The sequence below is a fragment of the Otolemur garnettii genome, unplaced genomic scaffold, assembly GCF_000181295.1.
Source record: "Otolemur garnettii isolate 467f Iridium unplaced genomic scaffold, OtoGar3 scaffold00023, whole genome shotgun sequence".
Classification (NCBI taxonomy): Eukaryota; Metazoa; Chordata; class Mammalia; order Primates; family Galagidae; genus Otolemur; species Otolemur garnettii.
This window is the reverse complement of record NW_003852418.1, coordinates 19,546,640-19,561,208: the sequence shown is the minus strand read 5'-3', so window position 1 is coordinate 19,561,208 and position 14,569 is coordinate 19,546,640. Positions and strand designations below refer to the sequence as shown.

General features: G+C 32.9%; 1 protein-coding gene across 4 annotated transcripts in view; it reads left to right on the top strand.

Annotated features, from left to right (window-relative positions):
• The window catches only part of SYCP2 (synaptonemal complex protein 2), a 64,509-nt gene that overhangs the window by 29,750 nt on the left and 20,190 nt on the right, over positions 1–14,569 (top strand). For 3 of the 4 annotated variants that reach the window (XM_003787750.2, XM_023512006.1, XM_023512005.1), the window contains 9 exons: positions 1,043–1,191; positions 2,039–2,113; positions 2,554–2,694; positions 5,597–5,696; positions 6,798–6,955; positions 8,940–9,009; positions 9,301–9,358; positions 9,717–9,850; positions 9,987–10,420. In XM_003787750.2, the coding sequence (XP_003787798.1) occupies positions 1,043–1,191; positions 2,039–2,113; positions 2,554–2,694; positions 5,597–5,696; positions 6,798–6,955; positions 8,940–9,009; positions 9,301–9,358; positions 9,717–9,850; positions 9,987–10,420 (1,319 nt within the window). The remainder of the gene's footprint in view (positions 1–1,042; positions 1,192–2,038; positions 2,114–2,553; positions 2,695–5,596; positions 5,697–6,797; positions 6,956–8,939; positions 9,010–9,300; positions 9,359–9,716; positions 9,851–9,986; positions 10,421–14,569) is intronic. The other variant, XM_023512007.1, reaches the window with a different exon arrangement.

Genomic DNA, 14,569 nt, shown 5'->3' with positions numbered 1-14,569 from the left:
AGCAGAAATATGAATTGATGGAGCAAAGACCTAGAGAATCTACATAAAGAACTCTTATTGAAATTAGCCTTCAACAAGAGAAGACATCTCTTCTATTTGCAGGAGAGATAAAGGAGAATACAAATGCAAAGATGTTCAGAGATGGAGTATCTGGAGGGCCAAAATTAATAGGCATCCTTAACCTGAAAAGTTCATGTTTTATTGAATTATCATAGTGAAAGAAAAAAAAAGCAGGTGCGGAGTTTTTTCAGCCAACAGCAGGAGCCAGGACAAAGGCAAGACAGGAACATGGTGGCTCCTGGTGGTAAAGCTTTATAAAGTCCATAATACAGGCACACTAATTGGGTGCCAGGTAATTTTTTTGGTTACTTGTTAGAGGGATAGAGTGTAAATACCTCTTATGAACTGGCACTTACCATATTTTCTCTTTAATGGATTGACAAATTTGTAAAGGATAAGGACTAAATCCTTCTCATCTCGCAATTCCCTGGGTCTTAATTTTTATCAAACGTTATTATTTACTTTCAACATATTTATAACATTTGCTGATTTAGTATGTTTGAACAGATGCTTATACATAGAATCTTAGTGATTGGATGGAATTAAAATAATTGTTTTTGTTTGCATTTTTAAAATTAAGAGAACAGTTTTCCCAGATGTGTTCAAGGAATATTTTATTAAGAATTTGTTAGGGTCTATAACCTATTCAAGGTTCTGTCTTATCAGTTATAACATTGGGCTATAGTTTATAGGTCAGGACTCTGAGATTCTGAAAGGTAAGTTGACTTGATTTGTTTACATAATTAGGTGACATTGAGGATCAGGTGTCCTTGTTTCTCCTCTCCCCCTTGATGCCCCTGTCTTTTCCCCATCTCAGATAATGTCAGAATTGATTAAATTAAACACTGTGCAAGTCTTAGCGTTTGCATTTTGATTCAACTAATTTAATATGCTGAATGATGTTGTTATTTATTGTATACCTATAGAGTGATATCGTAGAAATTAACATAATAAACTAATAGAGTGATTTGTTTGTATACAGTGAGAGAATCAAAGAAGCTGCTGATCATAATTCTGAAAAATATTATAAAAATTAGTAAAAGAGAAGGGAAAGAATTGATTTTGTATTTTGATGCATCATTAGAAATCACTAATGTAACTCAAAAAATTTTTGGTACAGATAAATATAGGGTAAGTTTTTAAACTCTTTTAAATATGTATTTACTATTTTCATAATTCTGGAAACTCTGGGGCTATAGATTTGGTCACTTTTTAAATTTCATTTTAATAATTCTTAAAATGACACATAGATTTTAGTTCTTTAAATTTTTACAGTGGAATAACCATCAGATTGTTAGCCATATCCTTTGAGACACCTAGTAGGAAGTATTTCAGATAACAAAATTAGCAGCAACTGCTCACAACAATTCCTGCCAGGTGTTTAAAAAATAAAATGAGAAAAAGTATTATTTTATGCCATTAAACTTTGTTTATGAGAATTATACAAATGATGTGTCCAAAGAAGTAAATAGGCATAGGCAAAATGAATTATAGAAGCTGAAAAAAGAGGAATGCTTAGTAAGAGTCAGTTGTGAAGGTAAGGCATTATTGTGGAGCTGGGGCTTGAAGTAGCCTTTGAAGTTGAAGATAGGATTAGGTAAAGTATTTTCCATGATTGTGGAAGACATTATAAGCCAGATACTGTTTAACTGAGAATCTCAGGTGATCATTTATATGCTGATTTGGGGAGATAGTCTATTAACAAATTTGAATAGTGCAAAAGATGCCTATATTAATATGATAGGATATATTTTTGAGGAACTCTTGTAGGTACAAAGACGCTAAGGAGATCATGGTTAGTGGGGAGTAATTGAAGTGTTCTGAGTAGGTATTTATATATGCAAAGTAATGATTTAGGATAATTTGATGACTTTAGAAGAAAATAGAAAAAATTGCATTAAGTAGAAAGAACTTGGTATCTAGAAAAATGTAAAGAAAATGAGGAAAGTGACATCATTTTGAATTAACTTAATTTTAGGAATTTACCAGAAAACAAGGTATTTCAGTTGCCAAAACATCTGTGCATATACTTTTTGATGCAAGTGGATCACAGGTATGTCTCTGACTTATTTGATTTTTATCAGTGGGCTGTGTTTAACTGTAAATAATAGAACAGTCATAAAGTTGATGTTGGAGTGTGAATATAAAGAAAACAGATGGTCTTGATATAAACAATACCTCAATAAAATACATGTGATTAAAAGATAATGAATTTTAGTATAGAGAGTAGAGACTTATTAATATCTGTTTGGTAAACAATTTATATGCGTATGTCCTTCCACTAATGTCAAAGCTTGTTTTGTGTCTATTAACATTCGAAAAAGTGGATACTTTTTGTTAAGTCAGTTTGTAAAAATTATAGCAGTATATGAATGGACAAGACAGTGACATTTGTAAATGTGACATAAGTAGGAGCTTAATTATGATATCCAGTGATTTTTAGAAGTTCTCATGTTTTGTAGTTTTAAATATTTTTTTCACATTCTCCAACAGATTCTAGTGCCAGAAAGTCAAGTCTCACCAGTAGAAGAACTTGTTAGCTTTAAAGAAAAATGTAGCTCCCCAAAAGAATTTGCTAAATCTCTCAAATATATCAATAGTAATCAAGGGGATAGAAAAAATCGTCAGCTTGAGGTAAAGTGACATCAAAATATTTGTATGTAAAACTAGTGTGGATCAAATCATTGTTATATATAAATATAGGAAAATAGCAACTAGAATTTATATACTGATGGCTTTGATGAATTACATTTCAGAGTTTTTCCATGCCTTTTACAAATAAGAACAGAAGGTGGTGTCTTCCCAAATTGTCTCTATGTTTAGGGGTTAGGACAAAATAAGCTATACTTTTTACTTATAAATTACAAGTTAGACATACATAAGAAAACTGTTTTTTTGCATTTAATGTCTCTGTTCTTTGCATTTGGCTATAATGTCTAATACAAATCTATAATGGTCTGTTTATTTGTATGAGGAACGGGAAAAAAGCATTAGGTTCTTTTTTAGGTTCTTTTTCTTCTTTTCTTCCTCTTCCACTGAAGGATATCCTCTAGGCCACATGCAGTAGAACTGTTTCTCAGCTTTTTTGTCCCCATACTTTGCTGTGACACTTAACATTGTTTGATAGACCTTTCTTTCTTAAGGCCCTCTTCCTTTTTCAACTTCTATTTTGAGCATCCAAATTCTCTTCCTACTTCTTTTACTACATCAGAGATACTTACCCTCACCATCTCCTTACAGGTTTGCCCTAAACTCAGAAGCCTGATATTCAGCCTTCTGAATTATCTTGTAGCCTTCCTTTTAAGGAGCTTCTTTTAGATATAATTTGAGCTCTTAAAATGCCCCAGATTTCAAAGTCCTATACTTGAATCTCTACCTTCCATTCTCGTATTTCATCTGTGTTTCTTCAAGTCCTTTCCTGAAGTCTAAGCTCAAACACTTTAGCTTTTGCCTCAACTCTGTATTTGTCCCTATACTTAAGTAATACTACCAGTAATATTTTTCATCAGTATCTTGATTCTAGCCTCTTCTCTCCACTCTATCTAGAACCAAGATGCTAGTGAGTTTTCTGTCTTAGTATATCTAACATTTTTCTTCCTTTCTTCTTCTATCATTACTTATCCCAGCATACCTGGGTTAATACAGTAGCCTCCTCATTGTTCTTTCACATCATTGCTTCATCCTCTGAGCTACCCCATATGGCATACCAGTGGTTTTTCTTAAATATCAGTGTCCCAATAGCATTCATCTGACCAAAAAAAGGTTCATGAAGGTTCATGATTTCTGTGTTCATCCCAGTGACTCAATAAATTTGGACTTGGTTCTGAGACTTTCTATAATTAAATTTTACCCTTTTCTATTAAAACTATATAGTATGTACTCTCCTCTTTAGTAAGTTCACTTGTTTCACTGTCTTTTTGTATGCCTTACTTATTCTTCCTTCTAGGTCTCCATTCATCTTATTTATTTCATTTTTTACCTTTACTTATCTAAAGTGTATTTACATTTGCAGGTCTTCATTTTTACTTTCTTCATGGAGATTTTCCTGATTATTTCAGTTGTTACTAATTTCTCACCTTTAGATAACTATAACTCTCTCAGGCCCATAATTTTGGGCATATTTTTATTACTCTTTATTCCTTTAGACTTGTATCTTCAAATTTAAAATATTATCTTTTACCTCCCCTAGGTAATTAGATCATAAAAGGTATCTTTGGTGTCTTTTTATCAGAATCATTTTGGGTGCTTATTAAAAATGCAGATTCTGCTGGGCAGGGTAGCTCACGCCTGTAACTCCAACACTCTGGGAGTCCAAGGTGAATTGCCTGAGCTTAAAAGTCGTAGACCAGCCTGAGCAAAGTGAGACCTTGTCTCTACTAAAAATTGAAAAACTAACCGGGTGTTGTGGTAGGTGCCTATAGTCCCAGGCTACTTGGAAGGCTGAGCCAAGAGGATTGCTTGAGCCCAGGAGTTTGAGGTTGCTGTGAGCTATGACACCAAGGCATTCAACCCCAGATGACTGAGTAAAACTCTTGTCTTAATAATAAAAAAAAAAAAAATGCAGATTCTTAGACCCCGGGAAAGGTCTTAATCACACCAACATTTAAAGAATAGTGCAGTATTGTTGAGTATTTAATTTGTTTTCAATGAAGATGAACTGTTTTGATGTGTTTGTGTATACAAATAAGTATTTTCAGGATCCATTCACTAATACTGCTAGAAACTAATTTCTTAAAGAAGAATCTGCTGGTTCAGAGTTAATCTTAGAATTCCCTTTTCTTCTTTTCTCCCTACCCTTCCCCTATATTTCACATCGCACAACTCCCATCTACCCCCTAATTTATGGGCAAGTGTCTTTTTAAAAACAGCTTTTTAATGCTTCTACACTATAATGTTCCCATCTACTCCTTTACATGGCACCCTCTGAAACTCCTGTCTTCTTTAGTCCCTGCCTCTGTTATTTACTTCTGTCACTCTTATAAATCGCTTTTGTGATGACAAATCTTTATTGGAACCACTGCATATGTGCCAGGGAATCTGTGAGTTCCTGTAACTACTTTACTCCAGTTTAGTCTTCACAGGCTTTTAATACACTTTTCAAAAATGTGTGAAAGTTTTGGAGAAGACTTAACATTATGAAGACATTCAAAGTAATTTAACATAAATATGTATTCAAACATCACTCTCATGTAATAGAGTAGGAAAATGTAAGCTATGGTTAAACTAGATAAACTTAATACTGATAAAATATTTTCAGCTAGCATATAAAAGTACTATATTTCATACATCTGGATGTTCTATAAATATTCTTTAAAAATATTCCTTGCTTGTTTTGGCTACTTATTTAATACCTAATATAAAGATAAGATCTTTACAGTCAGTCTAAAACACAGAAATTTCTGGATATTGTGTTGTTTATTGAAAACCATATATCTTTTGTATGTAGTCAAGGCAAAATGTTATGTGTAAAACTGTAGTATATTGAACTTCAAAAATAATGTGTGTTTACTGTGGCTGTTTCTCATCATGGTTTAAGATAACTACTCCTAGCAAAAGAAAAATGTCTGAAGCATCAATGATTGTTCCTGGTGCAGATAGATATACTGTGAGAAGTCCTATACTTTTAATCAACACACGTAAGTTTTATAGTCTTAAAAGATTTCTAACAAATATTACATTGTAAATGAAACATTTGTTAATTCAGGAAAATTCTGGAAATAATACTTTTAAAGGATAAGTTGGGGCTATGAAAATTGATCAGATATGAATCACTAATGTTTTCTAAGAGAAGAAAGGTATAATGTATATTGACATATAAACAGTGTTCAAAATATTAAAGTTAAGCAGTAAAAATTTATCATAATTTAAGCAGGATACAGCATAATAAACTGGTTAAATATTAAGTTAATAAGGCTGCTTAGTTCCTCATTCCTGGGTTTGCACTTTTGTATACACTATCCTCTAGCTAATTTTATTTTATTTTATTTTTAATTTTTTTTTTTTTTTTTTTTAGGCCTGGGCTGGTTTTGAACCCACCACCTCTGGCATATGGGGCCGGTGCCCTACTCCTTAAGCCACAGGCACCACCCATCTCTCTAGCTAATTTTAAAACCAATTTCCTTTCTATGAAGTGGTAAAAGTTACCTTATCAAGTTGTTAAAGGATTAAATAAAAATTTTTCATTCTATGAGCAGTCTTGTAAAATATTTAGGTAGTGCCTAGTACATACTAAGAGCTAAATAAAAGCTAAAAATGCAAAATCTGATATTCTGTACTAGTTGCTTTAAATAGTTTCTATGAAACCTGAATACTTACCTTCTGTTTCTACTAAGCTCCTCAACCTTCAGAAGTTCAACATTGAATTTATTTTCCCATCCTCCCTGCCAATTTTTTCTTCACTATTTTTTTTTTTTTGAGACAGAGTTTTGCTCTGTCACCCGAGGGCTGGGGTTCAGTGGCTTCATTATATAGCTCACTGCACCTCCAGTTCCTGGGCTTGGGCAATCCCCCTGTCTCAGCCTCCTGAGTAGCTGGGACTATGAGTGCATGTCACATCACCTGGCTGATTTTATTCTCTGCTGTTTATCTTGACATATGGCATTTATATCCATTTATCTAAGTCAGAAACCTGGGAACCATCCTAGAACTTTCCTTTTTTACCTTCTTTATATGAAAAGTACTTCAATAATAGCAATATATTTTAAAAAGCTAGATGTTCTTTTTCATTTTATTTTAAGCACCACCACGAAGAGGAAGAATTAAACCACCACTGCAAATGATGAGTTCTGCAGAAAAACCTGGTGTTTCTGAAACACTGGAAAATGGAGTGGATAAGGCTGCATCACTTAAATCTAAACCATCTGAAGGAAGAAATAGAGGATATAATACAGACAAAGTAACTTTACTTTCAAACTATTTTTAAGTAATTTTTTAAAAGTTACTATAGAAATATAGAGGGTGCCACACAAGGGTGCCATTTTAAGCTGGGAAAAACTGTATTAAATTTTTAATATTTAAGTTACATTTGACTTCTGAAATTATAAGAGGTGTTCAGTGAGATTTGTATTCATCTTTTGTTATCAGTATATATTGAGCATTACAATTTTAATACGGTTTTTCCTAGCTTAAAACATGTACACATTTTTTTGGCACCCTCTCTAACTTCTTTTGCAAATGATGCCTCATTTCATTTAGAGCATTACTTGTTTTGTTCTAAGATAACATTTATTATCCTTGAAAGTAGGGTCCTTTTGGCATACGACTCATTTACTGTGCTTATAACAAAACTTATGATTATTCCTTCTCTAGAACTCTTAATTTATATATTTGATAGGAGAAATGGTCTTGGATAACTCTTTATGCACATTAGTGACTGCCGTGGGGAAGGCTCTGATCTAGAAATGTGAAATACAAGTGGATTCTGTCCTTAAAGTATGTCATTGTCTAGCTTGGGAATTAGACAAATTATTAAGATAATTACAATATATTATAAGTGTTCTCAGATATACTTATAGGATGCAAATAGGAACCCAGTCATAGCTAGATGGGAGAGTAAAGACCAAGAGATGTTTTTTAAGGAAATAGAGTGAGTTGATTTTTGAAAGCTGAATAAAAGTAAAATGAATATTGAGGAGAAGGGCATTCATTCCAGGAACTCCAGAGACAGAGCAGGGACTGGATAAGAGAAAATAATTTCTCGGGAAAACAAGAGGTGATCAGAGATACAGATAAGATTGTAGATGAGAACACCGTAATAGCTTTTGTTGTCTATGGAGTATCAGGTTTTTCATGGGTATCTGTTAAAGTAAGAGGGCTCAGGGACATGTAAAAATTTGGCAGAGGTACTAAGAAGTCATGGTGAGGCCTAAGAAAAAGTATAGATGTTAGATAATGTTAGGGCCCAGTTTAAATTTAAGACTGAATTTTATCATGTCATTAGTTCATAAATTGTGTAATTATCTCAAAGCTTTATAAGGTTTTAGAATAAAAAAGGAGATGGTGGACACATTCTTTTTCAATTTAAATGCATACGAGCAGAAAAATTGGGGTGAGAGAGTTGTAGATATTAGAAAAAAATAGTAAAAGTAACAGTTCAGGTCACCTAGCTAAGTGTTTTTCTTACAAGAGCACTACTTTTCAATTGTGTGGCATGGTTCTAAATGTTGTAATAATGTAGAATAATGAACATTCTAGGTAGGACTGAGTTTATCTATTGTCAGGAGAACCCCTCTGTCATTGTGACAATCCAGAACACTCCTGCATATTTCCATAACTTCTCCCCTACCAGTTTGGAGACTCTCTGGCTAGATTAAGTAGGAAAGACAGCCAGGATGACGCAAAATATAATGTTTTCAATCAGAGGATGTATTTTTCTGATAGTGACAGCAGATTTTTATTGGGCAAAAAGTTACCTGGGCAATAGCTAAAATTTTAAAAACAGTACTTCATAATTTTTGGAAATTTCTATATATAGGGTGGACATAAAGTTAAATTGCACATGATCTTTATGTCTACCTTGTAGTTTGGTGAAATGACAGATGTAGGCTGTGCGATCAGCAGCAATAGGAGATGTGTCATGGTGGTTCTAGAAATTGTCAGTGACTGATGGAAATTGATTTACACTGGCTTTGGATGGGATCAAAAAATTTGTGGACTCTTCTGCCTCCTTGTGTGCAGTGAAAATTACATGCTTGTCTTTTAGGATAGGCAGTATTCTAAAATGAACATAACATTTGTGAAATAGATATAAGTACCATTCAACTTACAATAGCAAAGGAAATTTATTTTAAAAATCTCAGACGTTAATACTTTGACTTTTAAAAGATTTCATATAGCTCTTTAATTCAAAGTTTACATGAATGTGTTTCCTGTGTTTACAGCATTTCAAAACTGCTGTAGTTGTAGAAAAGACAGAAAATAAGGAAGTTGAATTCCCAGACAAAAATTTTAGTAAGTACCTTATGATAATTCTTTTTAAAAAATAAATGTACTTCTCTCTCTATATCCCTTTAACCCCACTAGCTTTGTTGATTTGAAAAAGAAAGATTTAGAAAGAATGTTTGGCTTTGTACATGGAATTTTAGAGATTGCAAGGAAATATGATATTGTCTCTGTTCCCAAGAAGTACGGGTCTGTGAAGGAGGTGGCATACAACAGTATGCCTTTATAAATTCTATACTAACTCCAATTTTACCCTACAAAATCCATGAAAAAAAGTAAATATAATTTTTTTTTATTTAGATGAACTCCAGGATGTTGTACCTGATTCACAGGCAGAGGAAAAAAGAGATAAACCTGTGTAAGTAGGAGAAAAACTATCAAATCATCTAGCCTATGGTAATGTTATTGTCAGATATAACACAGTTGAAGGAAAAGGACTTTATATTATTAGAATGGAGAATTAGTTATAGACTTAATCATCTTTAAGGTATTCTGATAGTACCATGAAGAATGCATATATATTTTTTTCCATGTCAACCAAATGTAACTCTTTTCAAGTTGAGATACTTAAAATGAATGAGATTTTTTTAAGTAATAAAATATGAATAAAATTTAACTTAGTTTAAACACACAGAACATCTAAGATATATTTAAGTAGATATCAGACTTTTTAAACATTCTTTGTAATATGTTAAAGAAATGAATTCATTTTCTAGATTACCTGGTGTTTTAGACAATATCTGTGGCAATAAAATGCACTCCAAATTGGCATGTTGGACACCTGTAACAAATATCGAACTATGTAATAACCGAAGAGCAAGTACTTCATCAGGAGAGACATTTAATCAAGGTGAAACATACAGTTTTGTCTGTATGTAGTAGTACAAGGGAATACTAATTTCCTCAAAAGTCTAATAAGCATTTTTCATTTTAACAAATTTACATGTTGTCAATTTATTAATAAAAATCTCTCATTTTCCCACTAGATGTTGTTATAAACAAAAAACTTACTAAACAAAAGCCATCGTCTTCGATATCTGATGATAATTCTGAAGAAACAAGGAAGGTAAAATATAAGAAAGAAAGAGTGGACCATAATAAAATAGATAAAGGAGAAGTAGAAGTTTACAAAAGAAACAATCAACAAGAAAATCATCCTAAATATTCAGAGGAGAAAAATACTAAAAATACCAAGCAGAATGATTGGCGTATTGAATCTGAAACAACTTTTAAATCAGTTCTCCTAAATAAGACAGTTGAAGAATCGCTGATATATAGGAAGAAATATATACTCTCAAAAGACATGAATTCTGCTATTTGTGATAAAAGCCTTTCTAGAAAAAATGTGAAAAGTCATAGAAAATCAGGGAAAGAATTGACTTCTGAACTGAATTCTTGGGATTTGAAACAAAAAAAAGTGGTGAGCTTTCAGTGTGTTTTGATTTCTACATACCCTTAGGGTGTATACTTGACAACATAAGTTGTATATAAGGTATATACTTGACAACATAAGTGTGAAAGAAGCTTGATTGCAGGAAATTTAGCATGTATGATTCCTTGTGCTTTAATTCAATGCCTAGACTCTAAGAGTGAGTTTCTCCTGAAACTACTCCCTTACATCCCCCTTCCCAGCCACGATAGAATAGTACTAGGCACGTATTATGTGATATGTGTAGAGGGAACGAAGCCTGCACTTCTAGCTCTTCTATTAAGCTTCTTCCCACTCATTTGTTTTGAATATGTATATAGAACTGTTTGTACCTCTCTAATTCTTGCCTTTTTTATAAATGACTATTTTTGTGTGGATTTTTCCTCTGTGACTGTAACCTTTTTTAGAATAAGGATTATGTTTTATTCAACATTTGTTTTCTTGCATGTACTAGCACAGCTACACACAATAGCATCCCAAACATTTCTTGAATGAATGTATTTAGCTTAGATCAGGTTTTGCAAGAAAGAGTGGAAATAGCTTGAAAGAGACTATCTTACTGTAACTGTAGCCCATCCTTAGTGGAGACCCCACTTTCTTCTTCAGATTAATAACCTCTGTAGAACATCTCCTTTTTTGGCAACTTTGCACCATACTTGCACAGAAGAAAATTTTACTTTTTGTAATGGTTATCATAAATCTTTTTTTGTCATTGATACCATAACATAGATGAAGAAAACCTTTTAATCAGAATACGTTTCCACTTTTAATAATATCTACTTTTTTCCTATTTCTAAAATAATCTAGGTTTTATAGACTTTTAATTTCTCTTTATATATATAGTATTGTACGTGGGTAGCCAAATTTGGGTAAAATGTTCATACATTGGGGTGCTTCAATACGCAAATGATATTTGAAAATTAATTTTCATTTATTACACGTAATCAGACGTTACTTATCTTGGCCATCTTCCTTTTTTTTTAACCTGCACCTCACTGTTTAGCCTATTTTGGTTGTTTTCTTCTACAGCCGTATTTTTTTGGGTACCTTTTTTCTTGGTTCCTAGTATGTAACTCTTTTCTCCTTCTTGTCCTGGCTGCTATTTAGTTCTCTCACTCCCAAAGGAAGTGAGGTTCTTTTTGTCCAAACATAGATCTGTCCTTCAATTTTAATTTTAAACTGTTTTCTTTAAAGTTCAGGATCATTTCACAGAATTGCCCTGAGCTAGTCTTTGCTTTTTACTGAGAGTACAGCAACCTGATCATCTCTTCTTAGCTGTGCTCTGATTTTTTAAGGATCAACTTTCTGTTGTTCGAAGTTCTCTTCAGTTCTTCATAGGGTCACTCCCTGTGTCCTTAGGTTTCATAACAATTCTAGGCATCACTCTCCTCTAACGTAGTCATCTGTCTGATACTGTTTTCCTACTTACTGGATAAGCCCAAAGAAATAGAACCACTGTAGTTCAACGGTATAGATTTTTCAAGTTGGCTCCATATGTATGAGAAGTTCTGAAATCACACACTATCTTAGAGGATGTTCTTTTTTCTACATTTTTATTATGCCAGGTAAATTCTGTCTTCACTTTGATAAGGTCAAGAAAGGACAGTAAGTAATATACCTATTATGTGTAACAACATGCAGACTTAAAAATGGCTAAAATAATAAATGTTATGGCGGCAGTGCCTGTGGCTCAAGGGAGTAGGGTGCCAGCTCCATATGCCAGGAAGTGGCGGTTTCAAACCCAGCCCTGGTAAAAAACTGAAAAAATGAATTAATTAATAAAAAATAAATGTTATGCTGTGCATATTTTGATTCAATTTAAAAAACTTACATGCCTGATACCCAGAAAAAAGTAAATATAAAATCGGAAGGCCTCATGTGTTTAGGAGTATTGTTGGAGTTTTTTTAAATTAATATATCTAAAATTATGATGAAATTAGATTAATTCTTATTTCATAGTCTTATTTTTATTTTTTTATTTTTTTTTTTTTTTTGAGACAGAGCCTCAAGCTGTCTCCCTGGGTAGAGTGCCGTGGCATTACAGCTCACAGCAACCTCCAACTCCTGGGCTCAAGCGAGTCTCCTGCCTCCGCCTCCCAAGTAGCTGGGACCACAGGCGCCCGCCACAACGCCCGGCTATTTTTTGGTTGCAGCTGTCATTGTTGTTTGGCGGGTCCGGGCTGGGGATTCGAACCCGCCACCTTAGGTGTACGTGGCTGGCGCCTTAGCAGGTTGAGCTATAGGCGCCGAGCCCATAGTCTTATTTTTAAAAAATTAGGAGACTTTTTTTTGTTAGAGCAGTTTCAAGTTTATAAAAATATTTGAAGTACAGAGAGTTTTCATATGCCTCATTACCCTATTATTATAAACTTGTATTAGTGTGGTACAGTTGTTAGAATTGATGAACTATTATTGATATACTATATTATAATTATTAACTGAAGTCCATAGTTTACATTGGTGTTCATTCCTTTGTCATGTTTCAACAAATATATAGTGAAATGACATATCTGTTAACATCATACAGAATAATTTCAATACCCTAAAATATTGTCTACCTACCTATTGTTTTGATTAGAAATGCATAACATATGCCATAACAGGGCTCCCAAAGATCACCCATAAAGTTGCCCTATATAGGGAAGATGGGAAATTGTAGCTAAATGTACCTTTATTGATAAAATACTCATTATAAAATTTTATAAAATATTTGTAAAATATTTTCTATGTGTTGGCCACCTCTTTTGTAAAGTTTTGTATGACTATTTCATAAATAAAGGTACATTTAGCTACAATTTCCCATTATCCTTGTGTATAGTGACTTTATGGATGAACTCTGGGACACCCTGTAGATTAAATTGGGAAGAACTGATACTTGGACAATATTGAGCTTCCTATCCATATATGTGCCATGTATCTTTATTTATCTAGATCTTGTTTGATTTCTTTAATCAGAAATCATAGTTTTTGCTCATGTATGTGTTTTGTTAGATTTGTGATTTGTTATATACCATACCTACATATTTCATTTTGGGAGGTAGGTTCTAGTATAAATCATACTGTGTTTTTATTTTCAAATTCTGTTTGCTCATTGCTGGTTTATAAGAAAGTAATTTGCATGTTAAGTTTGTATATTGCAACTTTGGAATAATTTCTTTTTAGTTGCAGCTATATTTTTGTTAAGTTTTGGGGATTTTCTGCATAGACAATGGGGTTGTTTGGAAACAAAGACAGTTTTATTTCTTCCTTCTCAACCTGTATGCCTGATACTTCCTTTTTTTTTTTTTTTTTTTTTACTGTAATAGCAAGGACTTCTAGTACAATGTTGAAAAGGAATGATACGAAGGGATATGCTTGCTTTGTTTCTGATTTTAGAAGGAAAAATGTCTATTTTGGTCACCATTAAGTGTGATATTAGCTGTAATTGTTTTTCTAGATGTTCTTTATCAAGTTTAGGAAGTTTTCCTGAGAGTTAATTACCATGAAAGAGTTTTAGATTTTGTCAGATTTCTTTCTGTGCATTTATTGATGTGATTTTTCTTCTTTAGCCTATGGATATGATGAAGTACATTAATTAATTTTCAGATATTGAATCAGCCTTGCATACCTAGAATAAGTTTGACTTGGTCATAGTGCATAATTGTTTTTATACCTTGTTAGATTTGATTGAGTTGATAATGTTTTGTTGAGGATGTTTACATCTGTGAGAGATATTGATGAGTGATATTGATCTGTAGATTTTCTTTTTTGTAATATCTTTGATTTTGGTATTAAGGTGATATTGGCCTTATAGAATGAATTAGGAAGCATTTTCTCCACTTTTGTTTTCTAGAAGATTGAGGAGAATCGGTATAATTTCTTCCCTAAATTTTTGATAGTATTTACCAATGAACCCATCTGGGCCTGATGTTTTGGAAGGGTATTATATATTCATTCAATTTTTAATGTATAGGCGTATTCAGATAATGTATTTCTCCTTGGAAAAGTTTTGGTGGATTGTGTCTTTCAAGGAATTGGTCCATTTCATCTTGGTTATCAAATTTATAGGTATGGAGTTAATAATAGTTCTTTTTTTTTTTTTTTTTGAGACAGAGCCTCAAGCTGTCCCCCTGGGTAGAGTGCCGTGGCATCACGCTCACA